This window comes from Agelaius phoeniceus, chromosome W (genome assembly GCF_051311805.1).
Source record: "Agelaius phoeniceus isolate bAgePho1 chromosome W, bAgePho1.hap1, whole genome shotgun sequence".
NCBI lineage: Eukaryota > Metazoa > Chordata > Aves > Passeriformes > Icteridae > Agelaius > Agelaius phoeniceus.
In genome coordinates, this window is record NC_135301.1 from 22,581,233 (window position 1) to 22,607,784 (window position 26,552).

Genomic DNA, 26,552 nt, shown 5'->3' on the forward strand with positions numbered 1-26,552 from the left:
GAAGAATTATTTAGACTGAATCTGTGGCACATTAAGAATAAAGCTGACAAGATCTGTTCTGCATATTCTTTTGACATGATTCCAGCAAGAGAAACAGCATGGTATAAAAAGTGTATAGGAAAGACTGTTCTTACCATAACCGTCAAAATCTGGAAATTGTAAATACATGTTTAAGTGGTTGAAAAAGTCAAAATCATAATTGTAACCACTCAGAAATTACAGTAAGAAATGTTATGCAGTTACATGTAGCTGTCAAAACAATGCATATCTTTCCTTGTCAGTTGGTAATTCTTTTCCAACAAGACAGAAAAACTTTGGCATTTGCAGGTTGTCCTGGTTTAGGGCAAATTTGGGAGAAAACCTGCAAAGGGGTTCCTCTAGAAAGCAAATTCAAGTGGCCTCTCCCCCAAATGGATCAGGAAAAGATTTCCTTGGAGAAAAGTGGAAAAAACTGTTTATTTGACAAGCAAAGCATTCACCAGCACAAAAAAAAAAAGAATAATATTAAGCAATAAAACCTCTTGCCGCTCCAAAGAGATGACAAACTCAGGAAATCCCCTTCATGGGCTGTAGCTCGGCTCACTCAGTCTGTTATCAGTCCCTCCAGCGCTGGAAATGCTGCAGCCCAGGCCAAGCCCCAGGGGACCACAAATGTGAGCTGGCGGTGCTCTTCTGGGTGTTCAGTCCAGAGCAGGTTTAAACAGTTCCAAGAAAAAGAAACACTAGAGTCTAGGGAACTTGTGAACTTGTCTGCCTCAGCTAGCTAAAAACTAACTAAAAAGCAAAAGAGAGCTCTGTCCCGGTGTCTGTCCGTCTGTAGACAACACAGTCCAGGAGCAGGAATGTGGAGGAGTGAGTGCAGTTTCTGAAAACAAACTGCATGCTTCTTCTCTCCCCCTCCCCCTTCCCTCTCAGAACCAGTCTTAAAGGTGCAAAACTTATTTCTGGGCTAAACAGACCAATGGGGATACAAGCATCATAAAGTCACCCCAGGACACAGGTGTTCAAAATAATTTTCAAAGTTACTACAGTCACAGCATTTTCTTTGCAAAAGGTAAACTGTACACCAAGGCTCAGAGGCTGTAAAAACTGGTTCCAAGTGGAAAAAAGTGCAAATATCCTGCACAGATAGCTTAAAGAGCTGCTGGTTGAATAATTTGCTAACAGAATCTTTGTTTTCTTTTTTGCATAGTTCACACATCACTGGGAATGTGACAGGGTGTGCGATTTTTGGCAAGAGCAAAAAAAGTGATACCTGTGTAAGTTGCCATGTTAGACATGCTGGATCCATGCAGAATTCAGGTAGAAGGCTGCTACCTGATGTTATTAGACAATGAATATTGATGTTGTTTTTGTTGAAGCAGTTCTGTAATAGCCAACAGCTTCTTAAGAACATGCTGTAGAAAAAAATACAAAAAAACACACAAACAACAAAAAAACCCCAGTACAACCCTACATTAGCAACTAGAAAAAAACAACACCCATCTTGCTTGAGAAGCATCTTCAACATTAACCTACCAGACTTAGAATTAGGTAGTTTAAAATATATTTAAATCCACAGCCCCCACACTCCCTCTCCCCAGCTCCAGTTTCACAGTCACTAAGACATTATTTCAAAAGGCAACTGTAAAACAGCAATATGCAATTTATCTGCAGCCATGGAAACCCATTAAGTCTTGCCAACTTAACCTGAGAGTTTGAAAATTAAACAGTTCTATCTGTTAAAAACAATCTGTAAACCAAAAATCTACTCTTGGGTATTTTCCCAATGTGAAAGTGCAGAACTGGGCAGGGAACATGAAAAAAAATTCTGGTGGAAAAAAAAAATGGTGATAATACAATTCACTACTGCACAAGCAGAAGCACCCTCTAACTTTCTGAAAACCTGGTCATTAAACTTGAACAAATGCAACTGAACATACAAAACAGGCTGAGAAATAGTATTGCTAATGCACTGTCAGGAGTTCAATAACTTTTTCATTATAGTAGAACTGTGTTCAGCTACAACAGGTTGATGATAAACATTAGGGCACTTATAGGTGAAGAAAAAAAAAAAAGATTCAAGAGGTTTTTTTTATGGAAACCCATGAGGAGAAATTACTCCTCTGAAGTAGAAATATAAGTGTATTGAGAAAACAGTGTCACATTTATGACCCTTAAGTGCTACAGATGCAGGCCTTGTGAAAGAAATTCCCTCCCTTATCTGTAAGCAATACATATTTAATATTGAAAACTTCTACTATCCTGACTTGCCAGTCTAGCCATCATCTTTGCTTTGTCAAGACTAGAAGTAGCTGTGAATTATGAACTTGAACATGATTGATTTTTTTCCTCTCATATGCCCCTGAAGAAGCAAATTTTAGTAGTTATTAAACTAGATTAGTTTTTAATTGCTATAATGTAGTGTTATCTCATTTTAAATTCCTTGATCTTTCTTCTGCCAAAGCTAATTGAATACAAATATACTTTCACCATTCGCAAAATTGCCTTAAGTGTTCCCAGTAATACCCTTATTTAAAAAAAACATTACTGCCAAAAATACATTATTTGAGTAACATCTGCTGAGATGAAATATAGATTTATCATCTATTTGGGTTTAAATTAAGGCCTTGAAAGAGTCAGGATATAGGAAGCTCAGACTTCAAACCATGACAATAATAAGAAATCTGATTACAATAAGTAATTTTGAAGCAATTAAATTAAGAACTATTTTTAAAACTGCCTCTTCAACATGAGTCATTAAATAGTTTGAGCTGATACTGATTAAATGTAAGGAAGACCATCTCTAAACCAAAAGGCTTTCCATAGTACAACTGCCACTGTCCCCAAATCATTAGCATTAAAAAAGGAACAGAAATTATCTCCTGCACAGCAGAGTATACTAGTCAAGCATACCAAAACATGTTACTGTGCAATAAGTAGGATTGGCAACTTGAAGTTCATCATAATTAGTAGACCATAGGCAAGTATATTACTTTTTGAGACAATGCATGAAGTCATGCAGATTTTTTTCCTCTTAAAAATAAGTTTTCATAAAAGCTGTACACAAGTTAATTATTTGGAACAGAACACTCATTTATAGCATTTACTAGAGAAGTTTGCCATGATTGTTTACAAACATAATAAATTAGGAAGCAGAAGTGAAGTAGTGCTAGAAAGCTAAGGAAAGTAAATTTAGATGTTTAGTTCTCAATTAGATGAGCTAGATCCTAAATCTAGAGACTGCCAGGAGACAGTAATTTCTTGAGTTTAGGCTTCCTTCCTCTAGAAACTAAAAACTTCACCTGGAAACTAAAGAAAAAAACCCCAGAAAAAACCAAAAGAACAAAACCAAAACAAAAACAAACAAATAATAATAATAACAAAAAAACAAAAAAACAAAAAAAAAACCAAAAAACCCCCAAAAACCAACCCCAAACTAATGAACAATCTCCTTTCTTGGTGGCTGAGCTTAGGGCGGAAGTTGAAAGACTAAGGAGTATTAGGGAAACTGAAAGGGAAATACAGATTGGTGGAGTTCCGCCCTTCCATCCTTGAGGGAGGCCCACCAGGAGTCAGAGGACTCCCATTCCTCTCATTGTCAGGCAATAGGAGGACGCCTGGTGGATGAAGGGGAGTGGAAATGGGTTATTACCTCAGGGAGGTAATAAAAATTCCTCCCGACCCCCATCACATACCCAGGTGCCACTTCAGAATAGGTATGAGGCCCTGGATCTAGAGGGGCAGCCAGATGACATAGAAGAAAATGATCTGCCCAGTAAGCCTCCCAATTATGCTTCATCTGTCAGACGGATCACCACCTCTAGCATTAAAAAGAAAAGAAGGGTAGTCGTAGTGGGTGACTCCCTTCTCACGGGAACAGAGGGCCCCATATGTTGACCAGACCCATCCCACAGGGAGGTCTGCTGCCTCCCTGGGGCCAGGGTATGGGATATTACCGAGAGACTCCCTGGGCTGATTCAGCCCTCTGATTATTGCCCACTGCTGATACTCCAGACTGGCAGTGATGAGATTGAAAAGAAGAACACCAGGGCAATTAAAAGGGACTTACGGTCACTGGGTCAAGTGGTTGATAGGGCAGGAGCACAGGTATTCTGCTCAGTCCCTTTGGTGGCAGAGAAAAACAATGAAAGGAATAGGAGAACCCACATTATCAACAAGTGGCTCAAGGGTTGGTGTCATAGGCAGAATTTTGATCATGGGGCAACTTTTATGGCACCTGGTCTGCTGAAACTGGATGGCCTCCATCTCTCTGTTAAGGACAGAAGGATTTTAGCTCATGAACTGGCAGAACTCATTGAGAGGGCTTTAAACTAAGTTTGAAGGGGGAAAGGGATGCAGCTGGGCTGTCTAGAAGTAGGCCCAAGGGTGGTAACCTGAGTTAGCGGTGAAATCAGTAGCCCAGCTGAGGTGCATATATACTAATGCACGCAGCATGGGTAACAAAGAAGAAGAGCTGGAAGCCATGGTGCAACAGCAAAGCTATGAGGTAATCGCCATCACGGAAATGTGGCGGGATGATTCACATATCTGGAGCACTGCACTGGATGGCTACAAGCTCTTCAGGAGAGATAGGAAAGGGAGAAGAGGTGGAGGGGTGGCCCTTTATATTAGGGAGGCTTTTGATGCCATGGGTAATGAAACTAGGGATGATGAAGTTGAATGCCTAAGGGTAAGAATTAAGGGGAAGGCCAACAAGGCTGACATCCTACTGGGAGTCTGTTATCATCCACCCAACCAGGAAGAAGAGGTGGACAAGTAATTATTTAAGCAGCTGGAGAATGTTTCAGGATCACCAGCCTGTGTTCTTGTAGGTGACTTTAACCTATCAGACATCTGCTGGGAACTTAATACAGCAGAAAAAAGGCAGTCCAGGAAATTTTTACAGTGTGTGGAGGACAACTTTTTGTCACAGCTGGTGAGTGAGCCCACAAGGGGAGGGACTATGCTAGACCTGTTGTTCACAAATAGAGATGGGCTGGTGGGAGATGTGGTGGTTGGAGGCCATGTGGGGCATAGTGATCATGAAATTATAGTTCTTGATATTTGGTGAAATCAGGAGGAACATCATTAAGACTTTTACATTGGACTTCCAGAGAGAAGACTTTGGCCTATTTAGGAGACTTATTCAGAGAGTTCCTTGGGAAACAGCCCTTAAAAACAAAGGAGTCCAGGAAAGGTGGGCGTGCTTCAAAAGAGAGATCTTGAGGGCACAGGAACAGACTGTCCCTGTGTGCCAAAAGATGAGTCAACGAGGCAAACATCCAGCCTGGATGGGCAGTGAGGTTTTGAAGGAACTTAGGAATAAAAAGAGGTTGTATCATCTTTGGAAGGAGGGTCAGATCTCTGAGGAAGTATTTAAAGGGGTTGCTAGGGCATGTAGGAAAAAAATTAAGGAGGCCAAAGCTCAGTTCTAACTTAATTTGGCAACTTCTGTAAAGGATAATAAAAAATGGTTTTACAAATATATTAATGGCAAAAGGAAGAGTTAGACCAACTTTTGTTCTTTACTGAACGTAGGAGGGAACTTAGTAACTGCAGATGAGGATAAGGCAGAAGTGCTTAATGCCTTCTTTGCCTCAGTCTTTAGTGGGAAGATGCTTGTCCTCAGGACAACTGTCCTCTTAGGTTGGTAGATGTTGTGAGGGAGCAGAATGGTCCCCCTGTTGTAGCAATGTATATGAACAACTTAGGCCTCAGTGTGCACCAGCCATACCATCTGTAACTGTTCTTATCAGAATTTTCTCAGGGCACTGTGGAATTCATCAACGTTACTAAGACATAAATTGTGCTAAAATAAGAACAAAGAAGCTGAGAAACCTCATACCAGGATCACAAGAACTAGATAACAGAGGACTGTGAAACACCTGCATGGTAACCAATCACGGACATTGAGAAATGGAGGCAGAGAATGAGGGAACAAGACAAAGGCACTAATCGAGAAGTGTGATCTTAGTAGTTTGTAGAATCTATAAAAGTGTGTGTAATGTAAACAATAAATGGCTTCTGCTTGATCATATTGGTCAGTTGTTCAGGAGCCCTGGCTTTCCTGCAATACCCTGTTATCCAGGAGGAGGTAGTCAGAGAACTGCTGAGCCACTTGGATGTTTATAAATCTATGGGACCAGATGGGATCCATCCCAGGGTGATGAGGGAGCTGGCAGATGAGCTTGTGAAGCTGGTCTCCATCATTTACCAACAGTCCTGGCTCGCTGGTGAGGTTCCAGATGACTGGAAGCTGGCAATGTGATGCCCATTCATAAAAAGGGTGGTGTCCTGGTTTGAGAGGAAGTGAGTTTTTTGGGATGCTGTGGTGAAACCAATAGGTGCTCAGATTTGAATATTGGCATCTGGTGTGGCCACTGAGGACATGGATACTCCTCTGAGAACACAGGGGGTTAAAAGCAGAGAACCCCCAGGGGGAAACTCTCTTGGGTTCCGGGGTGAAAGAGGTCAGACCTCCCCTGCCTGGCTGCAGGCTGGGCGGGGGAGGGGAAGCCATGCAGCTGGGTGAGGTAGGGCCTTGGACAGAGAGGGGAGGTGAAGAGGCCCTTGCAGGATGGAAGGGTGGAGGAACATTGGAGAGTCATCAGGCAGCTACCCCCCCAGAGAGAGACAGAGAGCGAGCCTGTGCCGGTGCTTGTGCCACCTTGCAATTTGATATTGTGTGCGGGCAGCACGGCTGGCTGGGAAGGAGAAGGGGGGGGGGTGGCGAGAAGGTGCCCGGCAGGGCAGCTGTGGGAGTTCTGGACAGGCAGAGCCTGATATTTTAACCCTTTTCTTGGATGATGGAGACCTTACAAATGCTGATCCTCCTGGAGCTGAATGAGAAGAGCCATAGGGATGATTAGCAGGAAATGGGCAAGTGTGATGCAAGTTTGTGCAAGTGAAAGGTGTCCGAGAGAAGTTGAGAAGAATTCTAGGTGGCAGGAGATGATGGAGTGGCCTTTGGCTGGACTTTTCTTGTATAGCCATGGACAGAAACATTTTTCCTGTGTCACAGAGACTGCATTTAGGGGGGAGGCAATGGCTCGGAGCCAAGAGAGTTCAGTGTTGTTATGTGAAGGAGTGCGTGAACAGAGACGACGGGTGAGGAGGGTGGTGGTGTTGCCCTCTGTCTTCAGGGAAGGAGAAGATCTCTGTTCTTGAGACCCCCTCAGCCCCAGGGGGTGAAATTTGGGGGGGACTAGTGTCCCAAAAGTGAGAGAATGTGCTCTTTTTGGGACTGGGCAAAGCAGCCTTAAAAGGAAAACCCAAGAAGCAACTCTGGTCCATGTGCAGTGGTGAGAGCACTGGACATGGAAGGAAGATGTCACGATGGCAAATGATCTCTCGGCGGTGCCACGTGCGACATGGAAACACACCAAGTTTCAACTGTGTTTCCAGGGGAAGCCTATGGCACAAGAGGGACTCCTCTCTTCTTGATGAACTGAGAATTGATTATCTGAAGGGTGGTGGTGGACTGAGAGTTGGTGATCTGAGGGATGGTAACTGAATTGAGAATCCAAGGTTTTGTCTTACTGTGGTGTATTGGGAATTTGGTGGGGGGAGGAGGAATGTTTGGAAGGTTTTCATCCTGAGTTCTGTGTGTTTCTTTTATATATTGTAAGTTAATAAAGTTTTTTTTTCCTTTTATTCCCAAGCTGGAGCCTGCTTTGCTCTATTCCTGGTCACATCTCACAGTAGACACCAGGGAGAATGTATTTTCATGGGGGCACTGGCATTGTGCCAGTGTCAAACCATGACAGGTGGGAAGGAGTATCCTGGTAATTATAGGCCAGTTAGCCTGACTTCAGTGCCTGGTAAGGTAATGGAACAGTTTATATTGAGTGTCATCACACAGCACTTACAGGATGTCCAGGGTATCAGACCCAGCCAGCATAGGTTTAGGAGGGGTAGGTTGTGTTTGACCAACCTGGTCTCTTTTTATGACCAGGTGACCCGCCTGGTGGATGCGGGAAAGGCTGTGGATGTTGCCTATTTGGACTTCAGCAAGGACTTTAACATTGTCTCAAACAGCACACTCCTGGAAAAGCTGGCAGCCCACGGCTTGAACAGGAGCATTCTTTGCTGGGTTAAGAACTGGCTGGATGGCCAGGCCCAGAGTGGTGGTGAACGGTGCTGCACCCAGCTGGTGGCCAGTCACCAGTGGTGTCCCTCAGGGGTCTGTGCTGGGGCCAGTTCTGTTCAATATTTTTATTGATGACATGGATGAGGGTACTGAGTCTTTCATAAGTAAATCTGAAGATGACACTAAGCTGGGGGCATGTGTTGAGCTGTTGGAAGGTACAAGGACTCTGCAGAGAGACCTGGAATGGTTGGATGGATGGGCAGAGTCCAATAAGATGACATTTAATAAGTCCAAATGCCAAGTCCTGCATTTTGGCCACAGTAATCTCCTGCAACACTATAGGCTGGGGACGGTGTGGCTGGACAGTGCCCAGGCAGAAAGGGACCTGGGAGTACTGGTTGACAGCCAGCTGAACATGAGCCATCAGTGTGCCCTGGTGGCCATGAAGGCCAACTGCATCCTGGCCTGTATCAGGAATAGTGTGGCCAGCAGGACTAGGGAAGTCATTCTTCCCCTGTACTTGGAACTGGTGAGGCTGCACCTTGAGTACTGTGTCCAGTTCTGGCCCACTCAGTTTAGGAAGGACGTTGAGATGATTGAGCACATCCAGAGGAGGGCAACAAGGCTGGTGAGGGGCTTGGAACACAAGCCCTATGAGGAATGACTGAGGGAGCTGGGGTTGTTAAGCCTGGACAAAAGGAGACTCAGAGGTAACCTTTGTCACGGTTGCAGCTGGTCTGTAGCTGCAAAGATATATTTGGCCATAACAGACCCCCAAACTCAACAAGCCTAGAAGTAAGCAAGTCCCTGGGTAAGTAAAGATAGGATGGATTTGAACTCAAGCAGAGAACCCCAGCCAATCCCATTCAACCCTGAATGCAGACACATCACTGGCCAGAGAGCTGGGCGGTGGTGAAACCCCAACCAATCAGTTGTCTAAGGCTGGGAATTTTGAACCCCCTGTCTAAGGGGGTGGCCATAATAAATCTTTGTTGTTTGTCTCATGATCATCGGAGAGTTCTGTCTTTTCTGTCTCCAACCAACAACCCAACGTAATAGACCTTATTACTCTCTACAACTTCCTGAAAGGTGCTTGTAGTCAGGTGGGGGTTGGTCTCTTTCTCCAGGCAGCAACTGACAGAATAAGAGGACACAGTCTCAAGCTGTGCCGAGGGAAATTTAGGTTGGATATTAGGAAAAAGTTTTTTACAGAAAGAGTGGTAAAGTACTGGAATTGTCTTCTCAGGGAGGTGGTGGAGTCACCATCCCTAGATGTGTTTAAAAAACGACTGCATGTGGCACTTGGTGCCATGGTTTAGTTGAGGTGTTAGGGCATGGGTTGGACTCGATGATCTTTAAGGTCTCTTCTAACCTAGCGATTCTGTGAAAAAAAACCCACTAAAACAAACAACACAACCCCCCCAAAACCCCAAAAGAGAAAAAACAAAACAAAATACCAAAAACCTAATCAAAAAATCCCCAACCCACTGCTTTAAAACGTCTTTGGATTTGTTGTATAAATACTTAGTTCATATTTTTGAGCTTCTTTACCTTTACAACTAACAACCTCCTGGTGAAATGTACATATTTATCACTCATACTGCTGAAGAGAAAAAATTACAAAGGAACCATGATGTTAAACAATAACTTTAGTTAGACATGCTATCTCTATGTGTGATTTTTGTTAATAATTATAGTTTACCTGCATTACACCTCGCTCATTGCTAAGTGTCCGAAGTTCATCTGAATGAGCCACACACATCTCATGCAAGGCTGCCAGATAACGAGATAAGTCAGTTCTAGAGTAATCTGTAGTGTCTGGAAGCTCAGGAACATTCTTTAACAAAAATTATGAGAACAGATTTAGAATGGTGAGTAGCCAGGCATAAAAGAAATTAAATTACAGTTCCCCACACCCACCAACAGTTGTTTTGATACTGTGAGCAAGTACCATGTTTTTCTTCACAATTAAGTCTTCCATCCATGTTATCTAATAAAAATAATTTATTTCCTTCTCTCCACAATCATCTATTTTATGAAGACAAATTATGGTTACACATTTCACATATAGAGATCACTGAATACACAGCAATTCCTATTCCTAATAGGAGAGTTTGATGCTGCTATGCTGTCTCTGAGCTGTCTAGAAAGATACTGAGAAAAAGAGATTCATATCATATCTTCCCCCCAAATGAGGGGGATCCATCCATGAGATGGTTTTTGTTTTATTTGTTTTTTTTTTTTAATTTAAATCAGGCAATAACAATAGCAAAAATGGACACCAAAAAATCTCCAAACTATCAAGTAATACTAATAAAATAATGTAATTAAACCAGTAGATGAATCAGTTATTTTAAAACCCAACAATTTTCCAAGTCCTCATGCATAATCTACCATTTAAAGAAAAACAAGTGTATCATAATATGCAGAAGTTGCCATTTAACCATAAAAAGGTGACATATAGCAATTTATCTGAATGACACACTTCAAAACAGTAATTCTTAGAGATTATCAAAATGGTCTGAGATGTTTTCTAGGTCACTTTTAATGGAATCATTCAGGAATAATAAGATAGGCATATTTCTTTCATCTTTTTTTCAACAAATTATTGATTTAAACATAAACATATATACATACATGAGCTCCAAACTCATTATGACTATTATACACAAAATGGTTTCAAATTGAACTGAAACTATTATTTTCTTTTAAACTACAATATCCAGAATTCATGCAGTGAGACATTTTGTTATGTGTAACTAAAATAGAACACAATATTTTTAAAAACTTCAATTTTTTCAATGTCAGGTCAAAATCACATGAGAAATTAAACATAAGATTTTCTTTATTTTAAAATATTTTTTAGAAGGTTGGTATTTTTGTCTGAAAGCCCTAATCCTTGGGGAGAAGCTCAAATAGATCTCGTGTCTACAACAGTACTTTCTAACAGGACATTTGATTGGTTTTAATTCTGTGCGACAGGTCAGCAATCTGCAGTTCCTAAACATGCACAAGAAAAATATTTCAGTAACAAGCATTCAAAATTGCAAGGAAGCTGATGCATTTTTGAACTAGTTAACAAGGACTATAAAGAATTTTAACTCACAATGTTGCTATACAACTTGAAATTTCTCTTTTTAAACCACTTACCCCAAGTTCATCTAAAAACATGATCATGCGATGTTTGTTGCTCTTGATAAATGGATTTACCCCCTCCATATATGGCTCCTGGTAATTTTTAAAAGTATTTATTAGAACAAATTGATACTGATTTAACAGTCATACCTGAACATATTGCAATCAAAGACAAATGACACTGCAAAACAAATGTGTCATCTTTTTCAAGTGAATTTATGATTACTGGTGTACAACCAATGAAAAGATTACACTTTTTTCTGCACCAAATGGATTCTGAAATTGCTTATATATGCATTGTGACATGAAATGTTACATTTCTGAAATAGTGAAAATAGACTTTTTTCATTGCAATTATAAAATTAAGAAAAAAACTTTCAGAGGTAACAACATCAGCAGCATCAACATCAGGACATAATTGCCCTCCTTTTTGTTCTTTCATTAATGCGTACATTCCAAGTTGCGAGTGTCAGACAAATGGCATTATAATGGCAGCCTGAAATTTCTTTTATTATATTTAAGTCAACAGATTTTTATTGTTCAACCATGTTGTGACTTGGGAACCAGAACAGGCCAATTGTTGCTGGCATTCTTTTAGTGATGCGATAGAAAGTTTAGTAAAAGCTGAGGCTTTCAAAGGAAACTTGTAAAACTAATTTACAAAATTATGTCAAGCAGTATGAGAACAAGTACAAATAAAAGGGGTTTTTCAAAATGCTGTACCAACAGAAAACACCAGTCTAAAGAATAAGTAAAGAAAAAGTGTATGTGTGTGTGTGTGTGTGTGTGTGTGTGAGCCTCAGGTTGGCAGTTAAGATGTTTCTAAATTAAAATACTCTATATCCAGGCTGGAAGTTCAGTCCTAATTGGTCTCAATTTGAAAGTGTATTATTACAGAATTACAGAATTCACAGAATCACTAGGTTGGAAGAGACCTTAAAGATCATTGAGTCCAACCCATGCCCTAACACCTCAACTAAACCATGGCAGCGAGTGCCACATCCAGTCTTTTCTTAAACACATCTAGGGATGGTGATTCCACCACGTCCCCAGGCAGACCATTCCAGAACTTTATCACCCTTTCTGTAAAAAACTTTTTCCTAATATCCAACCTAAATTTCCCTCGGCACAGCTTGAGACTGTGTCCTCTTGTTCTGTCAGTTGCTGTCTGGTGAAAGAGACCAACGCCCACCTGACTACAAGCACCTTTCAGGAAGTTGTAGAGAGTAATAAGGTCACCTCTGTCTCCTTTTCTTCAGGCTAAACAACCCCAGCTCCCTCAGTCATTCCTCATAGGGCTTGTGTTCCAAGCCCCTCACCAACCTAGTTGCCTTCCTCTGGACGTGCTCAAGTGTCTCAACAGTCTGCCTAAACTGAGGGGCCCAGAATTGGACACAGTACTCAAGGTGCGGCCTCACCAGTGCTGAGTATAGGGCAAGGAGGATCTCCTTGCTCCTGTTGGCCACACGATTTCTGATACAGGCCAGGATGCAGTTGGCCTTCTTGGCCACCAGGACACACTGCTGGCTCATGTTCAGCTGGCTGTCGACCAGTACCCCCAGGTCCTTTTCCGCCTGAGCACTGTCCAGCCACACCGTCCCCAGCCTATAGTGTTGCAGGGGATTATTGTGGCCAAAATACAGGACTTGGCACTTGGATTTATTGAACTTCATCCTGTTAGACTCTGCTCATCCATTCAACCGTTCCAAGTCTCTCTGCAGAACCCTCCTACCTTCCAACAGATTGACACACGATCCTAGCTTAGTGTCTGCAAACCTACTCATGAAAGACTCAATCCCCTCATCCATGTCATCAATAAAGATATAAAACAGAACTGGTCCCAGTACAGACCCCTGAGGGGTACCACTGGTGACTGGCCACCAGCTGGATGCAGCTCTGTTCACCACCACTCTCTGGGCCCAGCCATATAGTATTGTCCTAGGGTGACGTTATGATGCTTGTATCCCCATTCATGTGTTCTGTTAATGTTGGCTATTATGTTCTGTACTTTTAAGACTGGCTCTGAAGAGGGAAAGTTTTGTTTTGGTTTTCTTATCAGCCTGGTGGGACACAGACTGCAGCTTTTGCTTTTTCTGCTTTTGCTTTTCGCTTTGCTCTCTCTCGCTCTTGCTTGCTTTGCTTCTGCTTGCTTTTGCTTTTGCTCATTAGCTAGTTTAGCTAAACTGTCCAATTTCTTCCTGGACTGTTTCTCCTTTCCTTTTTCTGACCATTTCGAACCTGCTCCGGACTGGGACCTGGGAACACCGAGAGTTTGCACCTTGTGGCCTGCAGCAGCTGCCCCAGCTCTGGAAGGACTGAGAACAGAGCAACCACCCCCAAGAGAGACTTTCTGAATTTGTCATCTTTTTCAGAGTGGTGCCATCTGGTATTGTTCATTTTGTGTGCTGGGGGGTGCTGTGCCTGTTAAATAAACTGGTTCTTTCCACTTCTCTCTGAGGAATTCTTCCCAAACTGGTTGGGGGGAGGGGCCGTGTGGGTTTGCTTTCTGGAGGGGCCCTCCTTTGGAAATTCTCTACCAAATTTTCCCTAAACCAGGACAAGTATATAAAAGAACATGGATGTGGAATGTATTTCAAGGTTCTATACAGAGACATACAAATATTACTGAAAGATGTTTCCCCATTTTGACATGAAATAATCAATGGAAATGCAAAAAGGCTCCCATCATCTATTTCAGGCAAATGATTCATACTTCTTGAATAGATTTTTTCTAATCACAGCTTTCTACTCTAGCATTTCTCAGTTGTCTTTTTGATATGGAGATTCCTAAAGAAAATTTACTCATTTTAGCATCACATCAATGTTTTCTTTGTGGAGGGATGGCTGCCTGCCTCTCTTCTCCCACTTTTCCAACTCCAACACTCATCTTTTTGACTAGGGGAAGACAGTAGACATGGTGGTTTTGGATTTTAGCAAAGCTTTTGATACTGTCTCTCACAGTATCTTTCTGGATAAAATGTCCAGCACACAGCTAGAAAAAGTCCATAATACATTAGATGAGCAATTGCCTAATGGGCCAGGCTCAAAGGATCATAGTAAATGGGGTTATAGTGAAATCAGGCTGGCAGTCAGTCATCAGTGAGGTTCCCCAGGGCTCAATTTTAGGAACAGTGGTCTTTAATGTTTTTATAAATGATCTGGACATAGGAATCAAACATACATTAAGTTTGCTGATGATAAAATAGGAGGAGCTGTGGACTCCATCAAGGGTAGAGAGGCCTTACAGACTGATCTGGATAGACTAGAGAGCTGGGCAATCACCAAGCATATGAAATTTAAAAGGGCAGGTGCTGGATTCTGCACCTGGGATGGGGTAATCTTTGCTATACATACAAATTGGGAGACAAAAGGTTGGAGAGGAGTCCCACAGAAAGGGACCTGGGGTCCTGGTTGATGCCAAGTTGAATATGAATCTGCAGTGCCCTGGCAGTCAGGAGGGCCAACTGTGTCCTGGGGTGCATCAGGCAGAGCATCACCAGTTGGTCAAGGGAGGTGATTGTCCTGCTCTGCTCTGAACTGGTATGGTCCCACCTCAAGTACTGTGTGCAGTTTTGGGTGCCTCAATATAAAAAGGACATCAAACTATTAGAGGATGTCCAGAGGAGGGTAACCAAGACATTGAAAGACCTTGAGGGCAAGAGCGGCTGAGGTCACTTGGTTTGTTCAGCTTAGAAAAGGCTGAGGGGTGAGCTCATCATAGTCTACAACTTCCTCAAGGGGAGCAGTTAGATGCTGATCTCTTCTCTCTGGTGACTACCAATAGGACATAAAAAAATGGAATGACGCTTCGTCACAGGTAGTTCAGATTGAACTTTAGGAAAAGATTCTTAACTGAGAGGGCGGTCAGTCACTGGTACAGCCTCCCCAAGAAAGCAGTCATGGCACCAAGCCTATCACTTCAAGGACAATATGGGTGATACCCTTAGTCATATGATTTACTTTTAGGTAGTCCTGCAGGGAGCATGGAGTTGGACTTAACGATCATTATGGATCCCTTCCAACTTGAGATATTCTATGATTCTATGAATTCTAGAGTATGACTACTACCCTTTTTGACATTGACAGACAGAAAAAAAGAGTTCACATACTTCCACTGTTGTATTTGAAATTAATGTCTGAGTTTATCTGATCTCATAGCATAAAAATATGGCTACATCACTCTATAATGCTTACTAGCATGGCCATAAATTTATCAGTTATTTTAGCATGTCACTGCTGTTGTTCATACTTCCAGACTGAAAATCTTTATGGTAAGTACCAAATCATTCACATAAGTTTCTAGATGACTCATTCTGAAATTATTGACTCCTCTTTCTAAATCAGCCATACTAGCCATACTAGGTTAAATCAATACCCTGTTGAGCTCCAATTAAAGAGGATAGAAAAAAAAATGCAGGAATAAAGCCTCCTTGCTGATAAGACACCCAGGTCACACATCAAGATTTGCATAAGAATAATACAGACAAAATCTGTTTCTGTTAACATGAACATGGCAATCTTCTAGACTGTTCTCTGTAAAATTATATTCACCTTAGCTCCAAATTCAACCAGATTTGCTAAATTCTGCACAGACTTGGCAACCAGCGTCAGTGTTCTTGCAGCAGTAGGGGAAGGAGAATCTGATAGGAATAGAAAGTAGGATGTTACTGACCACTTAATTTAAAACCTCCAGTAGTCACAAGAAAATTCTCTTCCACAATTTGTTATCATGGAATTCAATACTTTAAATGCTGTAAGAGAACTGCATGTGAAAAAATTCTCATGATCAAGTAAACTTTTGGTGTTTTAGTAATTATGTCCACAATAAACATCAATATGCATATCTGACAGTTAATTTAAGACAATTTATAGGGTGAAGACTCCAAAGTGAATTATCTCCCCTTAGTTTTAACCACTCCGCTTTCATCAATAAGGAGAGACAAATGGGAGAAGATATAGGTAAAAAAATAACAGTTTACTAAAGATAAAACAGCAACAACAAAGATAACAGCAATAACCACTAGATACAAAGGTGCTGAGTCACATGCTCCCCCTGGAAACAGAGAAAACAAGGTAGCAGAGAAGCCTCCTCCTCCTAAGATGGAGGCCACCGTGGCAGCCCATTGGCCCAGGGGACCAAGCCAAGATGGCAGAGAAACTCCCCTTCTCCCAAGATGGTGGCCACTGTAGCAGTCCACATGGCCCAAAGGACAAAGAGATGGCAGAGAAGCCACCTACTATGGATCACACAGTTGAGAGAGAACAAAGTAAAACAACACAGCAACCAAGCCTCTGCGGTTCCAGAACACTCCCTCCCCCCAAAACAGGAGAGCAGGTCCAACCACTCCTTGGCACAGGGCAGGCAGTAGCAGTGAAGGTACTGTGAAATTCTCCAAAGCCCAGGATGAGCATGAGCTCCTTTGAATTGACAAGCGGCAGACTAACAACCCATCAAGCAGCAAAGGTGTTGCAAAATTTGCTCCGAAACAGCTTCGGATTGTGAAATGCAGCTTCTCAGGTTGCCCCATTACAGCAAGGAAGTATGTTAAAAAATTTGCTCCAAAAGAAAAAGAGACCCCTTTGTTTGTTTTGGTTTGGTTTTTTTTGGGTTTTTTAAATGAAAAGTTCTAACAACCCTATATAAAGCCCATAAACTTACCTTAGTGAAAGTCAAGAATATTATCTGGACTTCTAAACAGGACTAACACTTACAGACAAGCTTAAAAGGGATTACACAAATTTATGGATAACAACTTAATTTATGGCTAAAGAAACAGTGGTCTCAATGCAGTCCCCAAATTAGAAAATAATATAATCTGAAGATTATAAAAATAATAAAGAAATTATAGGAAAGATGTGTGCTAATGTCTTTACAAACAATTCCATGGGTGAAGGCATGGGTGTTAATGTCTTTGAAATGGGTCTTAATGTCTCTACCAACTTCAAGCCACAGGTTTTTTACAGAACCCAGAGAGTTTGACTCCTGAAACAGAGAAGTGGGTCTGCACAAGCCTGAGTTTCTGAACTTGTGACGAAAATGACAGGTTCAAGAGGAAATATGTAATAGGCAGTTCATGAAGGCTGTACTTTCCTAGTACCTCAGCCAATGGGGAAAGGAAGAGGGCAACATGTGGCTGGGAGTTTGGGATAAAAGGAGGCTGAGTCCTCTAAAACATCAAGAGAGAAAACCCCACGGGCATGAGCACCAGTGGACTCTCTCCATTTATTCGAATAAAGTTGCAGGACTCCTCTGTCTCCTTTATGGACACTGCTTTTTCATAGTGTGATTTTCCGTACAAGATGGGAGCTTTTGTCCAGGATCCTTCCAACATCTGGGGCCGGCACATGGCAAGAAGAGCTGGAGGCGCACCTCACCCACTTTTTAGGTGACCAGTTCCCTTTGATGCTGGCCAGCACTGGGCAATTGATTGGATTCCTGAGGCTGTCCAGGAGACAGATGAGAGGCTGACCAGGGGGGTCCATGAAGAGCCCACAGGAAAGGACTGCTGGAAATCTCATGGGTGAGTACAATGGAAACTTTGAGGAGTAAAACATGGCAGGATGCCTAGAAGGGGCTGTAAAGGAAAGTTGAGAAAGGGTCTTGACTATAGGGATGACGATCCCAAAATACCTCCAAAGGGCCATTTGGGAGAATGTTGAGATGGTTTGCACATTCTCCCAGAGGTAGTTAAGGACATGGATGCCCAGAGGGGGCAATAAGGGGAGTCAAGAAGGGGTCTCAGAAACAGGGGATGGATGCCCAGAGGGGGCAGTAAGGGGAGTTGAGAAGAGGTCTCAGCAACAGGGTTGGTGTTGGTTTGGGAAAGGATTGGTTGAAGGGGAGTATGGAGGAATATGGTTAAGGCAAATGGCAGTGGGACACTACATGATAAAAAAAAGAATTGAGAAGCAGTGAGGATTGGGATGTTCTCTGCCTTATCTTCAAAATTTGCAATCTAGTACAGGGCCGGCTGCAGGTCTTTTGTAGTCTTGGCTTCCAAGATAGGGAAGGCAGGGAGGTATTGTTCCTACACCCCCCCACCTCTCCCCTGGTCATTATGGAGCCAGGGTGTAGGATTTGCGTTTGTCCGCTTACTACTTAGGGGGGTTTCTCTATGGTGAAGAATGCTGAGGCCAGGCACAGAAGTGTGGGATCAGGAGCATGGGCTGGGGGCCTGTGGGGAGGTGTGGGGCCGGGCCGAAGCTGTGGGGAAGCCGGGGCTCAGCACCAGGTGACACCTGATGCCACCAACCCTGCAGGCAGGGGTTGTAGTGGCCCTCTGGCCCCTATGAGGTTGCAGGACATCTTGTCTGCCTGCCTGTCCCTGCGGCACTGCCCACCCGCCAGGACCTGGTGCTTTACAGAGCTTCTGGTGCTGGGAGAGTGGACCAGGAACCTGGACGAGTGTGCTGAGGGGATGCATCTGGACACTGCAGCAGGACAGGGACTGTCTTTGGTGTACGGTGTAAGGTAGAGTGACTGTCTTTGGTGTACACCATGAGATACAATCCATCACCAAAGCCTGGCCTGATATAAGAACAGATTTTGTTTGGATCCCCAGGGAGGTGAGTGATTTTGCAGAGTTTGGCAGTTGTGGGAGGGTGAGAGCCCACAGGGAATGGGAGCATGGGTTGCAGAGGTGGCAGAGTGGGCCCTTGCAGGAGTTGGTTGGAAAGGCACATCAGGTATATGTAAGAAGGGATGAGGAAAAGGTAAAGGTACAGGCAAGGATAATGGCACAGTTTTTAATCAATGTGCCATTTGTAAAAAAAAAAAAAGAGAACATTAGAAATGGATTGTTAAGCGTGCCAGGATCTCCTATTGTACTGGGGGCTCACCACACTGGAGCCCTTGCTAACATGCAGGGTGGGTCTGAACCGAGAAATGTGTTTCCTAGTAGACACAGGAGCCTCTCTGTCTACTTTGAATTTTATGCCAAAGAGGGTTTTTTGATAATTCAGGGAGTAAGTGGGAAAGATGAGCCAGTGCTTTTTATTCAACCACTATTGGTCAATGTGTGAGATGGGTTTGAAAAGCATGAGTTTCTGTTTGTTCATAGTTGTGGTTGTGGTTTGCTAGGAGGGTATTTGATGACTGAGTTGTGTTATAGATGGGTGGTGTGGTAATTGGCTCTCACATATGAGGAATGGATATTATGTGTGTTAAAAGAAGCTTTGTTAAGGTTTAAAGTTCTTTTGATGTGTGACTGTTGTTGTAGGTTGTTTTTGGACCCCTTTTTGTCCTCCCTTTAATCCTCTCTTCCCCCCTCTGTATTGTTGCCACCAGACAACCCTAGTCATCAGGGTTGTCAGAGACATGTGGAGGGAGGGTGTGTGCACAGGCCCCTTGCATGAGGCATCTGGGAATGGGGGAAGCTTGTCGCTGGGGGGACTTGGCATGACACCACCTCACCTCCAATCAAGTTGCAAGAAGGTCTCCACCAATGGATGGCAAAGAAGAGTCAACTGGCAGACTTTGGGAGGGACCAGGGATATAGAAGGAAGATGTTTGAATATGTATGACTGCTTATGAATATGTATTTGGCTGATGCAACACCAGGGGTATAAAAGGTGGAGCCGCCATTCTGTGGATGAGCCTCTGCTGGCTGGCCACACTCCCAGTGCTGTCCCTTTCGCTTTGTGAATTATTTTTATTAGTTCTCAATAAAAGTTTTATAACTCATTCCCACTTGGGGTTTGAGTCATTTATAACAGTTGGGAATGTGGGTTAGTGTTGTGAAGGCTGATGGGGAGGCTAGGGCTGTTGTGACACTGTGTAAATTATCTGATAAAGCTTATGCTAAAATGAACCCAGAAGTGTTGTCAGTCCCAGGGAAATATGGAAAACTGGATATGGAGCCTCTCCAAATTACTCTGAGGCAACCAGGACAAGTGGTGTCTAAAAGGAAATACCCTATTTCAGGGGAAGGAAGGGGTTACAGCCTGTTATTGAGTTCCTGTTAAAGGTGGGTCTTTTGGAGCCATGTATGTTATGTTTCCTGATAACATTTCTATCCTGTCAGTTATGAAATCAGATGGAACTTATAGAATGGTGCAGGACGTGAGAATAATGAGACTACTAAAATAATGAGACTACTAAACTCAGGCACTCCATGGTCCCAGATCCTTATACCATCCTGAACCAGGTTTCCTCCTCACACTGCTACTATTCAGTACTTGATTGAAAAGATACTTTCTGGGGATGCCCACTTACAAAGCATAGTAAACAGTATTTTGCCTTTGAGTGGGAACAAAAGGGAGAAGGGAAAATAATAAAGACATGGATGATCCTTCCACAGGGATACATGGAAGCACTGGTCTTATTTGGGCAAGATATTAAAAGAATTTACTCCATCCTTGGGAATTAGGTTATTGTGGTATGTGAAGGACTTGCTCCTATGAGGAGAATGGGAGGAGGTGGTAGGGGAAGCCACGCTGAAATTACTTAATTTTGTGGCTGGAGGATGGGATCTTGGAGTGTCTGAAGGGAGGGCATAGGTGATGGAATGAAAGGTTGAATGTTTGAGGCCTCTTTTGACTGAAGGCTTGTGGTGTGTTGGCCCAGAAAGGGTTCAGGGAATCTTGGAGGTGCTATTGCCCAGGACTGAAGGGGAGCTGTGACAATTTTTAGGATTAATAGGGTATTGCAGGACCTGGATTAAGGACTTTTTATTTTGTGACTTTTTAAACCCAGATAGCCCCAGTGTTGTGGTATGGATGCCAGAAAGACAGCAAAACTTTAGCCAGACTCATAAAAGGAATTGGAACTGTGTGTGGATGTTAAACAAGGCCGTGCCAAAGGAATTCTAGTGCTAAAATGTTTGGCCCATCGGCGAGGGGATGGCCCCATTGTTTGCTCTAAGGGTAACTGTGGCTCTGTTGTCTGCAGAATTGTGCAGCCACGGCTTTGATGGTAACTGATGGCAAGATTGTTAAAGTCTGGCATCAAATTCTAAATGGATGACCAGCACTAGTCTGTTACAGTATGAAACCTGTTTAATGGAACAGGAGTATTTAGAATTTAGAAGCAGGGAAGGGTTTAACCCAGTCTCCTGTTTAACTGGTACAGAAGGAGACCTAAAGGAAACTCGTGACTGTATCCAGGTAACAGATCTCCAGACCCAAGCTAGGGAAGATTTACAGGATATCTCTTGGCCAAATGAGAGAAAGGAGTTTATTGATGGATCTTCAAGAGTAATAGGAGGAAAATAAATTACTGGATATGCTATAGTAAAAGGAGGGGAATAAGAAGGGAAGCTACCATGCACATGGTCAGCACAGACCACACAATTGTATGCCTTAATAAAAGCCTGAAAATTGTATCAAGGAAAGGTGGTGAATATATTTACAGATTCAAAATATGCATATGGGGTGGTACACGCGTTTGGAAAACTGTGAGGAAAGAGGTCTGTTAACTTGCAGGGGAAAAACATTCGCTCATGAGAGCTCAATTACTTGCCTGTTGGAGGTGGTGATTTTACCAAGAGGTAGAAATAATACATGTTAGGGGATATTAGGCAGGGTACTCAGAAGAGGCAATAGGTAATCAACTGGCCAATGGAGAGGTTCAGAAAGCAGCACTTCTGCCAGAGGTCTCTGGGATCCTCCCTTTGCTCCCGGTGGCTCAGCTGTTGCTGGGGGGAGGGGGGAGTTGGTGGTGGTGTCTTTTCCATCCGAGGAGTTGGAGATAATTAAAAGTGGTGGAGCAAAAGAAAAAGGGGAGCATTACAATGGACAGTAAACAGAGGATGCCAGGAGCTTTGACCCTTCACATATTAAAACAACTCCATGGGGGGAGTCATTGGGGCTCTCGAGGATTGGCAGAGACCTTCCTCAAGGTGTACTGCTTTGGGTCTTTTGGTTTTAGCAAAACGAGCTATTGAGGGGTACCTGGATACAGTTAATAGGAGATAATAACCTCCCATGGGAGGGTCTCCATGCTGGAACAGGGGAAGAGTGTGAGGAGTCCTCCTGAGGAATGGCAGAGAAAATGTGATGGACTGACCACAACCTCCATCCCCCTGTGCCACTGGGAGGCAGGGGGAAGAGAAAATAGGGAGTTGTTGTGGTTTCACCCCAGCCAGCAGCCAAGCCCCACACATCCTCGCTCACTGGCCCCACCAGTGGGATTGTGGAGAGAATCAGAAGGTTAAAAAGTTTGAAAACTTGTGAGTTGAAATAAAGACAGTTTAATAGGGAAAGCCAAAGCCATGCATACAAGCAAAGCAAAACAAGGAATTCATTCATCCCTTCCCATGGGCAGGCAGGTGCTCAGCCATCTCCAGAGAGCAGGGCTCCATCATGTGCAACGGTTACTTGGAAACACAAATGCCATCACTCCAAACATCCCCTCCCTTCTTCCTTCTTCCCTCAGCTTTATATACTGAGCATGATGTCATATGGTCTAAAATATCCCTTTGGTCAGTTTAGGTCACCTGTCCCAACTGTGTCTCCTCCCAACCTCCCATGCACCCCCAACTTCCTCACCAGTGTGGCAGTATGAAAAGCAGAAAAGGCCTTGGCTGTGTGTAAGCACTGCTCAGCAACAGCAAAAATATCTGTATTATCAACACTGTGTTCAATACAAATCCAAAACACAGCCCCATATCAGCCACTGGGAAGAAAACAAACTCTACCCCAGCCAAAACCAGCACAGGAGTGAAGTTGAGCCTGGGAAGAAGGAAGGGGTAGAGGGAAGGTGTTTTAAGATTTGCTTTTATTTCTCATTACCCTACTCTGATTTGATTTGTAATATATTAATTCAATTTCCCTAAGCTGAGTCTGTTTTGCCCATGACAGTAATTGCTGAATGATCTCCCTATCCTTGTCTCAACTCATCAGCCTTTAGTTATATTTTCTCTCCCCTGTCCAGCTTATAAGGGGGAGTGATAGAGAGGCTTTGGTGGGTGCCTGGCATCCAGCCAAGGTCTACCCACCACAAAGGAATACAGCAAAACTTAAAACATGGAATTCCATCAACACAGCCTTATGTCTGGTACAACAGTAACACACATACTAGCTGTTGCATCTCTAAGACCTCAACTACATCCATAAGTTAAAATGCTCAGAAACAATTCTAGGTACTTAAGCCAACTGCAGTGGAATAATCTATGCCCACACCATTCACAACAAAGCCCCATGCCAACTTTTAGATACAATCCCTGATGCATGTCAACATCCAAAGCACATCTAAGAACCGTTTAGGAGAATGCTATCTGTTATCAGCCAGAACTGTACTGCAGATCAGTACTGCAATTTTGCAATCCTGTTCTAGCAAACGGGAATAGTCCCGGTCACTGCTTTATCTACTGATAGAGATGCACTCTACAAAAGGAGCATCAAAACCCAGGATAATGCTTTTGTAATGGGCCTGGCTAAGACAGAGTTGATTTTCTTCAAGGGCAGCTCATATGGAGCAGTTTTAGATTTTTGACCAAAATAGTACTGATAGCAGACTAATATTATAGCTTTTGCCAAATGATGTTCATACAGCATCAAGGCTGCCTCTGTTTTTCACTCTGCCCCCCCGCAATGAATAGACTGAGGGTGAACAATAGGCTGGGATTAGACAGAACAGGGCAGATGACCCAAACTAACCAGAGAGATATTCCATAACATTTAAAGCCATGCTCAGCAATACAAGGGAAAAGAGGGAGGTTTTATGGGTGTCAGCCATCTTTTATTCAGGAATTGGCTGGGCATCAGTCTACACATGGGAGGTAGTATGATTGCCTTTGCATCACTTGTTTAGTTCTATTAAATTTATCCTTTACTTATTAAACATTTTTATATTTTTGTTTGTTTTAGCTTGACCCCCAAATTTTCTTTTTTTTATTCTTTCTTTCCTCTTCTCCCATCCTACTGAGGGTGAAGAGGAAAGTGAGCAAGTGACTGTGATGCTTTATCTGCCAAATAGGGTTAACCCAAAACAGTTTTCTTTATGAAACACTTTAACATTCACTTTCTCTTTGTTTTTATTGTTTTTTTGGGTTTTTTTTTTTTTTTTTTACTTTAAAACAAGACATTGGGAATAAACGTCTAATCTTTAAGCGAGAGAACTCTATGCTGGTTGCCTTAGGGAGTAAGTAAATTCATTGATATGATTAACATGATTTCGCAGTGTTCAAATTACTTAATATTTTGCTAAATTAGGCACTAAAGCAAGTTTATGCCTATTATTACATAAAGTATGAATTCAGTCTGAAGCATAGTCACCTGAGATGATATTAAACATCCTTGGGTTCAGGATAGCAGGACAAATCAGTCGAAGAAAAACAAAGCCACTGAAATGGGAAAAAAAGAGAATTTTTATTTTGTTCAATATTAAATCTATTATAAAATTAATGTAAAATTATGTAGTCTTTAGGCATTTAAGTCAGTGTGGAAATCTTTGTGAGATGACAACCAGCCTGTGCTCCAAGTTTATTAATTAAAAATGTCTTGTTATGATTTCAACTATGACAAAAAACAAAATAAAACCAGACATATTGATTTCTCAATAAAGGTGAACTTCCGAAACTACCTGGGAAAAGCTTAACTGTAAAGCCATACTGAAATCTGCAGTCTAAGACCACATTGCCTTTAAAAAGGAGGAGCACTTCATCTCCTGCCTCCTACAAGTGTTACACTGTCTACTACCACAAGTAATTCATCCTACAGCCACTCATTTCCCCAAGCAAACATAAGGAGAGCAAGAGTGCACAGTAACAATGGAACCTCTCTTTTGGCAGCAACGTGGCCTTAGTTCAGCTTGAACCAATCCATCTCCTAATAATAGTATGACAGTATCCTAGAAGAATAATACTGGATCAGCTACTTTCTTCACAGAAGTAACTGCTGCCACTCAGACAATCTAGAAAGCTAGGGAAAAATACTCAGTTTGACCACAGAACTAGGAACTTATTAAACAGAAACCTAAATTGTTGTGTTGGTTTTGCACAGTCTGGTTCTTGGTAGCAGGGGCACCACAGAGGTGGCTTCTGTGAGAAGCTGCTTGAAGCTTCTACCATGTCGGGCAGAGCCAGTCCCTGATAGCTCCAAAGACAGACATGCTGCTGGCCAAGGCTGGGCCAATCAGAGGTGGTGGTAATGCCACTGTGATGACATATTTAAGAAGAAATCTAAACAAACTTTGTGGTGCAGTTTTAATTCTAGCTGAGAAGAGGAGGAGGTGAAAACATGTGAGAAGAACAACTCTGCAGACACCAAGGTCATTGAAGAAGGAGGGGGAGGAGGTGCTCCAGGCACTGGAGCCAAAATTCCTCTGCAGGCTGTGGTGAGGACCACAGTGAAGCAGGCTGTCCCCCTGCAGCCCATGGGGATCCATGGGGGATGCAGAGATCCACCTGTAGCCCATGGGGGAGGAGCCCACACCGGAGCGGGTGGATGCCTCGAGGAGGCTGTGATCCAGTGGGAGATCCGTGGAGAGAGGGGCCCTACTCCCAGGCTGGAGCAGCCTGTCGTTGAAGGACTGCACCCTGTCAAAGAGTGACTCACACTGCAGCAGTTTGAGGCATACTGCTGTCCGTGGGATGTACTCATGTTGCAGTAGTTTTGGGAGGACTGTTACTATTGAGATGGAGCCACGTTGGAGAAGTTTGTGGAGAACTGTCTACTGTGGAAGGGACCCCACGGCGCAGCAGGGGAATGACTCCTCTCCCTGAGCAGTGAGAGAAAGCACAGGTGATAAACTGTCCAAAACCCCACTCCCTGCCTCCCTGTGCAGTCAGTGGGAAGGAGGGAGGGATTGGAGGGGAAGGAAAGATGTTTTGAAGGGCTTATTTTACTTCTCATTATCCTGCTCTGATTTTGTTAGTAATAAATTCACTTTATATTTCTAAGTTGAGCCTGTTTTGCCCTTGATGGTAATTGATGAGTGTTTTCTCATGGTCCTTATCTCAACTCATGAACCCCTCACAATATTTTCCCTCCTCTGTCCAGTTGCAGGGGAGGGTGAGTGAGCAGCTTTCATGGGTGCCTGGTGTCTGGCCAGTGCCAAACCACAACAATTGTCCTTCAGTTTAGCATGAGAAAAATCTAACTTTCTGTTGACAGTTTAAGCAAAATTAAAATAAAATAAAATAAAATAAAATAAAATAAAATAAAATAAAATATCCATTTCAGGTTAACCATAATTCTGGAAGAGTGCTATAAAATGAAGCAACATATGGACCAACTAAAGCAATCTAACTCACCTCTCATTTTGTTCAGAGTGCATGGACACTACCAGCCGCCTGCTTTTCACTACAGCAATACCAAAATTTGACCTCTTACAAAAGAGTGGAAGTTGACCTTGCATTACCTTGCTTATAAGTATACAGTGATGGCATTGTTCATTATTAATTGA

The 26,552-nt window shown here is 42.8% G+C and overlaps 1 protein-coding gene across 2 annotated transcripts in view; it reads right to left on the reverse strand.

Annotated features, from left to right (window-relative positions):
* Positions 1 to 443: 443 nt before the first annotated feature.
* Positions 444 to 26,552, reverse strand: part of LOC129133612 (ras GTPase-activating protein 1-like) — a 128,601-nt gene continuing 102,492 nt past the window's right edge. For both annotated transcript variants that reach the window (XM_054653253.2, XM_054653252.2), the window contains 5 exons: positions 24,422 to 24,489; positions 15,758 to 15,846; positions 11,222 to 11,299; positions 9,774 to 9,908; positions 444 to 1,397 (listed from right to left, as the gene is read on the reverse strand). In XM_054653253.2, the coding sequence (XP_054509228.1) occupies positions 1,314 to 1,397; positions 9,774 to 9,908; positions 11,222 to 11,299; positions 15,758 to 15,846; positions 24,422 to 24,489 (454 nt within the window). In that variant the 3' untranslated portion in view covers positions 444 to 1,313. The remainder of the gene's footprint in view (positions 1,398 to 9,773; positions 9,909 to 11,221; positions 11,300 to 15,757; positions 15,847 to 24,421; positions 24,490 to 26,552) is intronic.